This window comes from Hemiscyllium ocellatum, chromosome 10 (assembly GCF_020745735.1).
Source record: "Hemiscyllium ocellatum isolate sHemOce1 chromosome 10, sHemOce1.pat.X.cur, whole genome shotgun sequence".
NCBI lineage: Eukaryota > Metazoa > Chordata > Chondrichthyes > Orectolobiformes > Hemiscylliidae > Hemiscyllium > Hemiscyllium ocellatum.
Genome location: NC_083410.1, coordinates 67,602,098 through 67,616,912, shown reverse-complemented (window position 1 = coordinate 67,616,912; position 14,815 = coordinate 67,602,098). Strand labels below are relative to the sequence as shown.

General features: G+C 40.5%; 1 protein-coding gene across 2 annotated transcripts in view; it reads right to left on the bottom strand.

Moving 5' to 3' along the window:
* Window positions 1–12,173, bottom strand: part of cnksr3 (cnksr family member 3) — a 185,084-nt gene extending 172,911 nt beyond the window's left edge. For both annotated transcript variants that reach the window (XM_060831564.1, XM_060831565.1), the window contains exon 1: window positions 11,908–12,173. In XM_060831564.1, coding sequence (XP_060687547.1) covers window positions 11,908–11,959 — 52 coding nt within the window. In that variant the 5' untranslated portion in view covers window positions 11,960–12,173. The remainder of the gene's footprint in view (window positions 1–11,907) is intronic.
* Window positions 12,174–14,815: the final 2,642 nt, after the last annotated feature.

The window sequence follows — 14,815 nt, the reverse complement described above, 5'->3', positions numbered from 1 at the left end:
CCATGGGAAACTGGTTAGCAAGGTTAGATCTCGTGGAGTACAGGGAAACCTAGCCATTTGGATACAGAACAGGCTTGAAGGTTCAAGACAGAGGGTGGTGGTGGAGGGTTGTTTTTCAGACTGGAGACCTGTGACGAGTGGAGTGCCATAAGGATCAGTGCTGGGTCCATTTCTTTGCATCATTTTGTATAAATGATTTGGATGTGAGCATAGAAGATGTTAAGTTTGCAGATGACACCAAAATTGAAGGTGTAGTGGACAATGAAGAAGGTTACCTCAGTGTACAATGGATCTTCATCAGATGGGCCAATGGGCTGAGGAGTGGCAAATAGAGTTTAATTTAGATAAATGTGAGATGTTTCATTTTGGAAAATGCAAACGGTCCTGGGGAATGTTGTTGAACAAAGAGACCTTGGAGTGCAGGTTCATAGCTCCTTGAAAGCAGAGTCACAGGTAGATAGGACAGTGAAGGCGGCATTTGGTATGTTTTCCTTTATATACTTTATATTGAATATATGAGTTGGGAGGTCATGTTGCAGGACATTGGTTAGGCCAGTTTTTGCATATTGCTTGCAAATCTGATCTCCGTCCTATCGGACAGATGTTGTGAAACTTGAAAGGGTTCAGAAAAAGTTTTACAAGGATGAATAGGAAGGGTTGGGAAGGATATGGGCTCCAAATGCTGGCAGGTGGGACTAGATTGGGTTGTGATATCTGGTCGGCATGGGCAAGTTGGACCAAAGGGTCTGTTTCCATGCTGTACATCTATGACATGTGCAAGTCCCACAATTGTAAAACTAAATTCAAACTATACCCTTGTTTTAAAAAAAGTAGTTTTTAAAAAGTAAGATGGTTATTATTTTAGAAAACAAAACCAGTATCAGGAAAATTGAGAACAAAGCTATTAAACTATGAAAACCAAACTGATTCAATAATGCCCTTTAGAGATAGAAACTATGTTGAACTTCAGTTCTGCAATCCACTCAAGTCACCCCATTGCATCCAAATGTTACGAAGAAAATCAGCAGCTCTTGAAGACCTTCTCAAAAAGGCAAGCAGAGATGGATAATAAATGCTGTGACATACATATTCCCAGGTGCAATTTAAAAATGGCATTAGCGACACACTTTCAGCACCAGTTCCCCACATTTTGGACTTCACAACAACTGGCCTTCATAAATCTGGGAAATTTACTTTCAAGTTGCAGTCAGCTGCATAGAGACAGCTTCATGCATTGAGAGCCATCTGCTCAAGTATTCCTCTGAGACCAATATGAAAACAACAGTTAACTTCAGTTAAGTCAGCTCAAAGTCTTCCTTTCCAAAGAACAATGAGCTCAATGTTCAATTAATCTTGCATTACAACCCAGCTTCACACAGTCAGGTATGACCTCAGTGTTTATAATCTGCAGCACTGAACAATAATCAAAATGAACCAAACAGGCTTCATACAGTCCAACGTTCCTGGTAGGGTAGACTATAGAATGGGATTTCTACACCCAACACAAAACCAGGCAAAGCCAAGCATACAAATTTAGTTTTATTAAGAGCCTCTCAAAATAAATCTTCAATTCCAACCAAAGGAACGCTTCCTTCTATTTTCCAAATTCAAGCAGTTATTTCTACATCGTAAAGCAATGCCATTTCCAAAACAAGGAGCATGAACACAACGTACCAGTCAATTTGTGCAAAACTAGAAAGTGCAACACCATCATTCGGTATTTATATTTAATCACAATCCAAAAATTACTCAATGCACCTTCAGGGAGTAAAATATCTGCGAAACAAACAATTCATGATTATACAAATCCTGGTGTGATCCAGGAATATGGCTGAGTAGACTAACTGTTCTCTGATCATGGCTGATTTATATTTTAATTCCATACCCTGTAAGAAGCTGCCAGCATCATTTTGGTTATTTTCAATCCATACAGCATCTGCAGCCTGTTGTGGAAGAAAATGCCAGACAACATATTTCTCAGGAAATATTCTGTACTATACACTGAATCTTTATTTTGTCTGAAAGCATGTAGAACAAACAGTTACAAATTAATCTTTTAAAAATTAATTTTGTATGTAATTTTGAAATCTCAAGTTAACACACAGATGTTTTGCTTTTTCCAGGTCAGAAGTTTCAAGACTGTTTGTTTTGTTCTTTTTCAAGATGTGAAACATCATTGAAAATCAATTATGTGGCTCAGGGTGGAAACATTATGGTGGCAATTTGTCATTGATAAACATACAATTGGACATGCAGGCACTCTCAGCATGCTTATTTTCAGTTATCAAATTTGCTTCGAAAACAAAATGCAGCTGCCCAGATAATGTATGCCCATAAAACACACTGCATATCCAAAATGGAAGATTCAGTTTCAGCCCTTCATTAATTTCTAGTTATTAAGGAAGACATCAAAATTACACTTCGTAATTTTAGTGACCAGACACGTTCATTCTTGCATTTTAAGAAACCAGTCTGATCTGTGAATGCTGACCTCAACTTGATATTAGGCCTAGTTCCATGACATTCAGTCAACAGCTGTTTGCACTCATGTTTCACTCTGTCCATCCCCACCCCCCAAAACAAACTTCAAAGAGAACAAAAATTTAAAAAGTGGCAGTAGATGTAGTAGTACACATGAATAGCTCACTTTACTTCATGATGATCAAGTTAGTGTTTTATTCATTAACAAAAAAAAACTACTAATAAGTAAATAGCACCCAGAGTTCCTGAAAAATAATGGTGCATTATTTTCTGAAGCAATCTGAGACACTAATGCAGCAAGTTACATTATCTGATTGTGGGCAGTCAGAATATGGAAGCAGAAACAAAAATAAACATGGAGAATAGGAACAGGAGAGTTTCATCATCCAGTTTAATACCCTGTTCCTGCTTTTCCCCTAATTCCTTATCTCCAAATGCTATATCTGATTCCTTCTCCTTAGACTGTGACCTCTGGTTCTGGATTGTCCTGCCATCAAGGACATCATTCCTGTATAGTCCCTGGTGGGTCTTGTTCAATTTTATAGGTTTTTATGAGTTTCCCACTCCAACATACTTCCAAACTCCAGCCAGCATAATCACAAACAACTCAACTTCATCTCTGATGGACGCCAAAACTGCACACAATATTCTACATATTAACTCACCAAGATACTGTATCATTGCAATAAGACATCCCTGCTCATGTACTCTAAGACCAACACATCATTTGCCTTCTTTACTGCCTGGTGCATCTGGATGCTCAACTTCAGTGAAAACTTCACTGAGCATTCATTTTTAATTTTAGCCAGATAATAATCTACCTTCCACGCTAACTTAAAATAAAATCTTGGGCAAAACTGGATGTCTACAACAGTATCAGCAGAGCCTATATCTTTTCAAAAATTAGGTATTTGAACAGTGATGCATCAGTATTATTTAATATTTTCAATCCCAGTTTCTTCTGGATTGAAGTATTAAACTTCCATCTCAAATTTAGATGTTTGCCTACAGATGTAGAAAATGAAGGAAGATGACCAATAACTTCTTCACCGCTGGGTGATAAATCCAGGCATGAATGAGTCTGCTGTTTAGGTAGGTCTGTTGCAAAACATAAGCTTTAATTTGGCATTATTTTGGTTATTTCATTCTGGAGACTCAGAAGGCATAAAATTGGCTAATGCAGCAAAAGGAAAAGCTTCAGTTTAGAACAGTAAGTGTATTCGGAGGTATTACTGTGAGAAATTTTCAATTGCACATATACCATGTCCAACTGCAGTGTGTTTAAAACTACTAAATTATTAGAGGTATCTCCATAGCTTAGCATGGGGGTCTTGCCACATGAGCAACAATTCACTTTTAGGTTAAATAGGTCCACATCTACGACAATCTTCTGCAATTTCCACTTAGTATCAAATTAGTCTGTTTGCATTACAATTCTGAATTCTAACACAAATCCAGTTTTGCATAAACTATGAATCCCACAACCACTTGGAAATAATGTTTTCATAAATACGATGAAATTAGCAACTGCTGAAATTTTTCCAAAGTGAGGGGAATTCATCAGGAAATGATTTGGAGATGCCAGTGTTGGACTGGAGTAGACAAAGTTAAAAATCACAACTCCAGGTTATCGTCCAACAGGTTTATTTGGAGGCACTGCTCCTTCATCAGGTGGTTGTGAAGCAGAACCTTAAGACACAGAACTTATAGCAAAATATTACAGACTCAAGTAGGGGGAAACGACAGTGAACAAATCTAGATATCATTTCAGCTGCATAAGACTGTAATCTGTTGCTATAAATTCTAGATCTTATGGTCCTGCTTCACAACCACATGATGAAGAAGCAGTGCCTGGAAAGCTATTGCCTCCAAATAAAGCTGTTGGAATATAACCTGGTGTTGGGATTTTTAATTTCAATCCGGAAATGACAGCCTTGGCTGAAAGATGAGCAGGATTTGTACCTCAACATTGGTCGGTTATAGGAAATTCTGATAAGGTAGAGAGGGAGATAGAAGTTGGGAGTTTGCAATATTGATCAAGAAATCAATTACAGCAGTTAGGAAGGATGATATCTTGGAATGAGGCCAAATGGGTAAAAGTTAAAAAAACACAAAGGCACAAATACACAGTGTTTATTAGAGACCCCAAACAAGCAAAGAAGCAGAAGATCAAATTTCAGAGATATACAACAATAATTAGGCAGTAATAATAGGAGATTTTAACTACTCAAATATTAACTGGGACAGGTTTAGTGTGCAAGGTTGGTAGTGAGTAAAATTCTTGAATTATTCAGGAGAATGTTTTGTTTTAGGTAATACCTCGAAATCCCAATAAGAAAGTGGGCCATTCTGGATGTAATATTGTAAATTAGTCCAGGCCAGTGAAGACTTGAGTTCAGGAGTATTTTTGAGTTAGTGTCCATAACTCAATGAGATTTAGGGTGGTCACGCAAATAGACAAAGATGGGCTAGAAATAAAAGTTCTAAAATGGGTTTGTGGGTTTCTTTTAATTTGTTGGGTTAAGTGATAACAAAAAGGTGTCACAAATACAAACAACATCCTTACCGGTATAAAGTTCACCAAAAGAGGAAGCGAACAAGACTCCCTTTCCTAGACATCACAGTAGAACGCAAAGCCAGTGGACAGCTACAGACCAGTGTTCACAGGAAAGCCACACATACAAACCAGATACTCAACTACATGTGCAATCATCCGAACACCCACAAACAGAGCTGCACCAGGACATTATGTAAATGAGCCACAGCACCCAGGAACTAAAAGCACCCAAAGAAAAACACCTATACAGCGTATAGCATTCAGGAACAGGTACACAATGAGCATAGTCTGCTGATTCCTACACAATAGACCTAAACAAGATGACACAACACACCCAGAAACTCTAGCCACCCTGCCATACATTAAAGACATTTTAGAGATGATGACCCCTAGGCATCATGGTAACCCACAAAAGTACACCAAACTTAAACAGCTCCTGATTAATTTAAAGGACTGTGAACTAATAACGAGCAGAATGAACACCATATATAAAAGAGACCCTGCAAGGACCACAACAAACATTACATTGGACAGACGTGCAGGAAACCAGCCACCAGGATATACAAGCACCAACTAGCCACGACCAACTATCAGTAGCGTGCACACACACACACACATTCAACTGGGACAATACATCCATCCTGGGACAGGCTAAACAAAGACACACATGGGAAGTCTTAAGAAGGTTGGCATTCAAACTGGAATTCTATTAACAAACACATCGATTTGCACCCCATTTACCAACCTCTCAGAAACAGAACCAGAAGTGATATCACCCACCACAACAGATCTAGACAGATAAATAGCAAGCAGGACAGAACACCAGCGCTTCATTGGAGGCTCACTGGTGATGTTACCTAAAATGGTGATGAAACATCCGAGAACAAATCTACCAGTTCAGCAAGCAAACTTACAATCTGATCCACAACCTCAGCTACACATCTTCTCCAAAATCACATTTTACCAAGGCTATTGGTGAGGTCCTTTGTAGTAGACAGGTAAGAAATCACAGTCATAGTAACCAAAGCAAAGCAAAGTGACACTGGATTCAAAATTGGCTTTGAAGAAAGATGCAAAGGTAATGGCAGATATTTATTTCTGCAAACAAAAACCTGTGTGGAGTTCTGCAAACTGGGGTACGTGCTGTTTATGGTGTACTTCAGTGATTGGACTCAAAATGTCAGGTGTATGATCAAAAAGTTTAAGAGGACTTGAAATTGGTCAGGTGCAAAATACTGAGGAACATATCAATAAAATGGTCAGGTGGGCAAAGCAGTGCCAAATGGAATTTAATTTGAGAAGGAGAGAGGTAATGCATATGGGAGAGTTAACAATGAAAGTGATTACACGATTAATGGGTTAGGATCCCAGAAAATAGTGAAGATCAGAAGGACCTTGGTGTGCATATCCACAGATCTCTTAAAGTAATGAAAGATGGTTAAGGCAGCTCACATTTATTAGCAAAGGCAGATTATGCTGAAACTGAAGAGAACACTGGTTAGGTCACAACTAGAGTGGAGTGATGCACGAGCACCTGATCACCACATCATTAGAAAGATGCAAATGAAATAGACATAGTGTAGAAGAGGTTTACCAGGATGCTGCCTGGCTTGGAAGATCTAAGCTCAAAGAAAATCTGAAGGCTAAGGTTACTTTCCTTGAAGCATGATTTGCAGGGAAGCCTGGATAGCAGATGGATAACATTATGAGGAGCACAAGTAGGGTTAATTGGAAGACACTGGCAGTAAAATGGTTATTAACCAACTAACATGGATTTAAAAGAGGTAGGGGCTAAGAGGGAGTTGAGAATTTTTTTCACTCAGGTTGGAGAGAGTCACAGCTTCAAAAGGGTGAGGGAGTCAGAACCTTTCAAAACATTTACGCAGTATTTATATTTTCATTTGCATTTCAATAGCCTCCTGGCTATGGGCTAAAAGCTAGAAAATGGGATTAATGTAGTCAGATCTCTTAACCAGCACAGGCATGATAGGCCAATTGATTTCCTTTTATGCCATACATGTCTACAAGTCTGAGAAATCTACGAATAGTAGAAAATTTTGAAGAGGAACTAAATTACTAATGTGGTTTGTCCAACAAGAATATACTATTCACTATTAGTAATCTAGGTTCAAATCCTACCATAGCAGAAGGTGGAATTTTGAGTTCTGAAGAATCACATCAGACTCAAATCATTTACTTTTTTTTAAAACAAAACTTTCCACAGATGCTGACAGGTCTTCTGGGTTTCTCCAGCATTTTGAGTGTTCGGTTCAATTTCCAACATTTGTGACAGTTTGCTTTTAGTACGCTAAACAAAATCTTTGTATTTTCACTGGCAGGCTCTAAAATTTCACAATTCTCCAAGTAGAACACTGCTGTCCCTAGCAAAACATTTATGCAATAATTGGCACTAGCAAAGGCAGAGGTTCCCTGCCTCATTCCTGATGAAGGGCTTTTACCCTAAACATCTATATTTCTGTTCTGGGGATGCTGCCTGACCTGCTGTGCTTTTCCAGCATTACTCTAATCTCCAGCATCTGCAGTACCCACTTTCGCCTCCCAAATATAATTGCCTGGTGTGGCTTAGGAGTCCCATCTCTAGCATGACAATTGCATCTGCATATGCTGCAGCAGAAGGCATTGGGTTTAAGAGGAGGCAGGATTATGCTTGCTTTCTCTGGGCCATCTTATCAAGGAGAACAGCAGGGCAACACATACAAATGGAAAATGGCTCCTACAGATATCAATTCTTCAAAAAGTAGTTTCTTTGCAGATTTTATTATGCAAACATGCATCATCAGTAGATTGCAAACTTCTAACGACTTTGACAAATAGATATATTAGAACAATCTGAATATCCTTCTTATATATTTGTTACATTATGTTTGAAACAGTGTCATATTTCATGAAATATACAAGACAGAAACAGGACATTAGACCAATATTTTCATGCTGACTCTTATGGTCCACAAATGCTTAATCTCATCTCACCACTTTAAACCGATTACTGTTAACCCTTGTTCCCTTAAAATGTTTAGCAAAAAATATTTCAGATGCTGAAAATCTGAAGCAAAAAGGGTAAACCTTCAAATCAGGCAGCACCTCTGGAGGGAAACAGTTAACATTTCAAGTTGATGACCTTTCATCAGGAAATGGAAAGAACAGTCAGCAACCAGAACCATTATGTTTCTCTCCACAGAAGTCATTGAACATGCTGAATATTTCAAGCACATTGCTTTTATTCCTTCCGTTTGCTTGTCCACTTTTCCCTCAATTGCATACACAATATTCACTTCAACAACTCTGTGGTCACAAGTTGTAAAATTCAATGTTTTGCCATTTGTCAAATACCTGTACACTGTAGTCACTTCTGAATTCCCCATCAAAATTTCTCAGTAAATATTTTTATACTGATGGCCTCTAGTTATGCCTTTCCCCAGTACGTTCAATACAAGTGCCCTACATTTCAGTTATTAAATAAATAATATTAAGTAAATAGGTAAATAAAATGTGGTGTTTAGTTTGCTTTATGCCTTAACCTGTGATGCTCCTTTCAGTGAATGGTGAATTTGTGCTCCAAAATTCCTTTGCTCCTCTACTCCATTAAGACTTGCACCTTACAAGTAATACGTGACCTACCATTTCTTCCCATCAAATGTTCTGCCTCACATTTTCTATGTTTATCCTTGTCAGTCTATTCTACCAGTGGATGAAGTTGTCCTCAGAACTGACTGACTTTGTAAAACCATACAGGCCATGCAGGATAGAATACCAAAAAAAATTGGTGGATGGAAATATGCTGACATAGTGAGGCTGTCTAAATATGTCAAAGTTCAAAATGACAGGTAATCAGTTAGACTGTATTTTCTGCAGAAACAGATGATAAATGAACAGTCGACATACTTTGGCAGCTGAATATCAATGCAAGACGAAAGAGGACAGCACCAAATACAAACTTTTTCGATCAGCAATTTTAAAAATTGTCTTCCAAGTAGGTTAGGCTTCTCATCGATGGCGATGAAGAGAATGAGATCAACCTTACTGAATCATGTAAGACTTACGAGGGGACTTGATAGGTTAGATGCAGAGTGGTTGTTCGGCCTTGTGGGAGAGTCTAGGTCCCACAAGGGTATAATCTCAGAAGAAAAAGGGTCACTCATTTAAGGTGATGGTGAATCTGCAGTGAAGAATTGTGTCATTAAGTATATAGATGTCATCGAGATGCACACCACGGAAAAGGACCCTTCAGTCCAACGCGTCCATGCTGCCCAGATATCCTAACCTAATGTAATCCCATTTGCCAGCACTTGGCCCATATCCCTCTAAACTATTCCTCTTCATAAACCCATCCAGATGCCTTTTAAATGTTATAATTTTACCAGCCTCCACCACTTCCTCTGATAGCTCATTCCATACACGCATGTAAAAGTTGCCCCCTTGATCCCTTTTAAAATCTTTCCACACTCACCCTAAACCCTCTAGTTCTGGACTCTCCCACCCCAGGGACACCTGGGAAAACAGCCTCAGCCTATCCAACATCTCCCTATAGCTCAAATCCTTCAACTCTGGTAACATCCTTCAGAAAAGTTTTACAATCCTTTCAAGTTTCACAACATCCTTCCTATGGCAGGGAGATCAGAATTGGACACAATTTTCCAAAAAGGGCCTAACCAATGTCCTGTACAGCTGAACACGATCTCCCAACTTCTGTACTCAATATTCTGTCCTATTAAAGAAAGCATACTAAATGCCTTTGTCACTATCCTATCAACTTGCAACTCTACTTTCAAAAGGAACTATGAACCTGCACTCCAAGGTCTCTTTGTTTAGCAACACTCCCCAGGACCTTACCATTAAGGGTATAAGTCCTGCCTTGATTTGCCTTTCCAAAATGCAGCTTCCCACATTTATCTAGATTAAACTCCATCTGCCACTCATCAGTCCATCTGATGAAGATCCCATTGTATTCTGAGGTAACCTCCTTCGCTGTCCACTACACCTTCAATTTTAAGGTCATCTGCAAACTTACTGACAATACCTGTAAAGCTCACATCCAAATCATTTATATAACCTTATTAAAAAGTAGTAAATCCAGCACCAATTCTTGTGGCACACCACTAGTCATAGCCCTTCAGTCTGAAAGCCAACCCTCCACTACCACCCTCTGTCCTTTGAGCTAGTTCTGCATCAAAGTGGCTCATTTTCCCTGTGTGCCATTAGATCTAATCTTGCTAATCAGTCTCCCATGGGGAACCTTGTTGAACACCTATATGTAAAAAGGTGGAAATGGACATATTTTTAAATCAGAGAGTCGAGCGTGTGATGCTGGAACAGCACAGCAGGCCCAGTTGCATCTGAGGAACAGGAGAATTGCCACTTCAGGTATAGGCTCTTCAATCAGGAACGCTGACCAGGAAAGCCCATCTGATGAAGGGCTTATGCCCGAAACAGCGATTCTCCTGCCGCTGAGATGCTACCTGACGTGCTATGCTTTTCCAGCAACATGCGCTCGACTCTGATCTACAGCATCTGCAATCCTCACTTCCTCCATATTTTTAAAATCACTAAGAGAATCAAAGGGTATGGGGAGAAAAGGCTGGAAAGTGAGAGTTACAGATTATCAGATCAACAATGATCTCATTGAGTGGTGGAGTGGGCTGGATGGACGGAATGACCTTCTTGTGCTCCTATGTTTTATGGTCTCAACAATCCCCAAGCTGCCAGAAGTTAGAACACATTCTGTACATAAGTCACCCTACGTGGCATCATTTTTGCACTGTCTTTCTATGCTCCTGGTATTAGAACTAAAAGAGGTTTTTCAGCCCGAACTATAAAAAAAAGTTCAGCAATGATTCACTTCAGCACAGCTCCAGCGTCTTCATCTCACCCAAATGGCCATCAATCACGTGCGAGGCCAAACACCAAATTTCAATGAACTATTCACCAAGACCATGTCAACAAGCCCGATCCCGTGAGGGGCGCCCACATCTTTACATTAGTCTCCAGTTCACAGTAAACAGTGGATGCACGGCGAATCCTCCCCAAAAGTCGAATCGAAGCGGCCCCTTCCTTTCCAGTCAGAAACTAGCTGACTCAGCACCTCTGTCCTTCCCCAGTTGGCATACCAATGAAATATAGACTGTTTTTGTTTAAAAAAAATAAACTTTCAAATAAATATTGAACTCTGTCGAACGACGTCGAACAGAAACTCTGACATTTGAAAGCTTTACTTCTTTGAAAAAAAAAGAGTTCACGGGCACGTCCCATCGCTTTCAGCCGAAGTGAACTGGTCCACCGGGAGAAGTTGGATCGGTTGGATATTCTTCAATGTTCGGCTCAAACAGCGGTGACAGCGCTGAAAACCAAACAGTGCTCGGAGCCCGGACTGCAGCAGAGGCCGCCGACATCCTGCAATGGAGAGCGGCACTAACCGGAATCCCCGGGAGATTCCCGAGCCAGAGAGTTGTCGGTCAACCACCGGCAGATAAGAAAAAAAACCTAATTCACAGACACCAGGGATTTTTTTCCCCTTCCCCACAGACACAGAAGGTGACGCGAGTAAGTTAAAGTTCGGGGCAAAGAAAATACATTTGGTTTTCCAACAAAAGTAGCAATTAAATTATATAAACACTCGTGAGAAAGGAAACGAAACCCACCGAGCTAACAATTAAAATGAAGAAAAATCAAGTCCTGAATGGACCCACAACATCAAACTAAGTTTTCGTTGAATCCGAACACTGCTCCACATAATCACGTCAGTTTTTGAAGTGACTCGGAAGAACAATATCGCTTTAAGTTGTAAGATACTGACTGACCACCACTCCAGGAGTTGTCAAGTGCGCCGTTACAAACAGCTCAAAGTTCTTTACCTTTAATCCACTCCACCACTTGTTTCGGCGTCCACTTGGTGATAGGTTCCATTGATTTGAAAGGTTGGGAAGATTATAGAAAGTTTGTATCCAGATGTTATCTGTATGTGTGTGTGGAGGTGATACTCAGTGCCCCTATTACTGTTGCGGTGTTCCCGTGCTCACATGCTGCTTGCGCTGGACTCAGCTCCGGGCCGCTTTCCACCTCCTGTGTGTGTCAGCAAACACAACCTCCCGCTCCAGGACCTCTGCATTTCACCAAGGGATCAAGTTGCATTCGCTACCACTTCCGTCGAAACTCCTTAAAGGGAAGGGACCACTCCACCCAGCGTGCTTTGCTTATTATGATGATGATTATTATTTGTATCTGCCGACTTTAAGAGCGCGCCAGATGTGAAAACAAATTCCTTTTGTCTTAATGCGTCAATAAGTTTCCAAGAGAGAAAACAAAGGAAGGGGGATCGAGCGTTGATGTTCCTACTTTTTATAAAGTCTGGACCAAAAACCAAAGCCAAGCTCCGAGCGGTAGTTCATTTAAAGGGGTAGTGGAGAGATCAATTTGAATGTCTTTTGTGTGTATTACAATAAGTATACATTATTCACAACACAGAGATAGAACTTCACCGTGGCACCTATTGAGACAATCGAAAACAACGATAAATCTTTCTTAACGCGCATTCTAGCTTCAACAGGTTAGTGTTAAAGACTAGATCAAAACAATTTTATAGGCTAACTACAAGGAGAAACTGCAACATGGTGATAGTGGATCTTTTATGGTTCAAATCAAAAGCTTGAAATATTTATGATAAAAGAAATTTGTATTTATGCAGACCTCAAGTCGCTGTAGGACAATACAGAAAGCTACTGTATCAGAGAGAGAGAGAGAGTGACGGTGATGGTTTAACCTGAGGGTCCGCAGGTGAGGGTACAGGTTGAGAAAAGTCCTTCATTGCTAACTTCAGTCAAAAAAGAATTGGAACCCATGCTGTTCACATCATACTGAATTGCAAACCAGCATCCACCAACCAATTAAGCGAATGGACACCTTTTTTTTAACCTTATTTACACGATGTGGAGGTGCCGATGTTGGACTGGGATGGGCCAAATCAAAAGTCACACAATACCAGGTTTTAGTTCTGATTTGGAGGTGCCGGTGTTGAACTGCGGTGTACAAAGTTAAAAATCACACCACACCAGCTTATAGTCCAACAGGTTTAATTGGAAGCACTAGCTTTCAGAACGTCGCACCTGATGAAGGAGCGTCGCTCCGAAAGTTAGTGCTTCCACTTAAACCTGTTGGACTATAACCTGGTGTTGTGTGATTTTTAGGTTTTGGTCCAACAGGGTTATTTGAAATCATAAGCTTTAGGAGGGCTGCCCCATCATCAGGTGAAGGGGAGAGAAGCATACAGGCACAGCATTTATAATCAGAGAGATCAAAAGACCATGCAAATAGTATGAATGGAGTATCAACAGGCTGTGTAATAGGTCTCTGCAGATGATCAAGAGTGTCAACCGGTGTGAGTAAAGTGACAATAGCTGAATAACAAGTGAAGGAATGATCTATAATCCGATTAATTGAGGCAAAAAGATATTTACAAAGAATTCAAAATAAGGTGGTGCTGGAGACAGACCAAATGGCTGGAATGATACGGTTAGTATAAGAGGTGCATACGGAGGGTCTAACCAAAGTAACAAGTAATCCAAAACTGGACAAACTAATTAGATAGAGAGATCACACCAAGTTGAATAAACAGTGGAGCTGGAAATAAAGCACAGCAGGTCAAGCAGCATCAGAGGAGGAGGGTAGTGAACATTTCAGGTCAGAACCTTTCATCAGGACTGGGGGAGGGGAAGGGGGCTACAAAGTAAATGGTGGGAGTGAGTTTGGAAGAAAAGGGGGTGGGTTGGTGATAGGTGGATGCAGGTTGGAGGTGGCTGTGATTGGTCAGTGGGAAGGTTGGAGCGGATAGGTGGGAAAGCTCTCTCCAGATCATAACAAGTTATCAAGATGAAGGTATCAAAACAGCTCAGTGAGGAAGATTTTACAGAACAGAATGGTGGGTTCACATAGCACAACGTGAACCCAAGAACATGGTTGAGACAGAATTCATGTGTACAGAACTTGGCCATCAGTTTCTGCTCGGCAATTCTGCATTGTTGTGCATCTCAAAGGCCGCCTTGGAGGACACTTACCAGAAGATTGGAGGGTGAATGTCTTTGACCACTGAAGTGTTCCACAGCTGGGAGGGAACATTCCTGTCTAGTGATCGTTGTGCGGTGTCCATTCATCTGTTGTCTTAGTGTCTGCACGGCCTTGCCAATATACCATGCCTTGTGGCATCCTTGCCTGCAGCGTATGAGGTAGACAACATTGGCTGGGTCACATAGTATCTGCCGTGTACGTGGTGGGTGGTGTTCCCACGTGTGATGGTAGTATCCATGTTGAAGATCTGACATGTCTTGCAGATGTTGCCATGGCAGGGTGTGTGGTGTTGTGGTCAATGTTGTCCTGAAGGATGGGTAGTTTGCTGCAAATGATAGTCTGTTTAAGGTTTGGCGGTTATTTGAAGGCAAGAACTGGAGGTGTAGGGATGATCTTGGCGAGATGTTTGTCATCATCAATGACATGTTGAAGGCTGTGAAGAACATGGCATAGTTTCTCCACACCAGCAAAGTACTAGAAGATGGAGGGTACTCTATCAGTCGTATCCTGTGTCTGCCTTCTGAGGAAGTTGTTGAGGTTTTTTGCTGTGGCACATTGGAACTGGCAATCAGTGGGTTGAACATCGTATCCGATTCTTATGAGAGCATCTTTCAGCATCTTTAGGTGACCATAGCATTCCTCCTCATCTGTGCAGATAATGTGTATGCGCATCCTTTCACTTGTTATTCAGCTGTTGACATT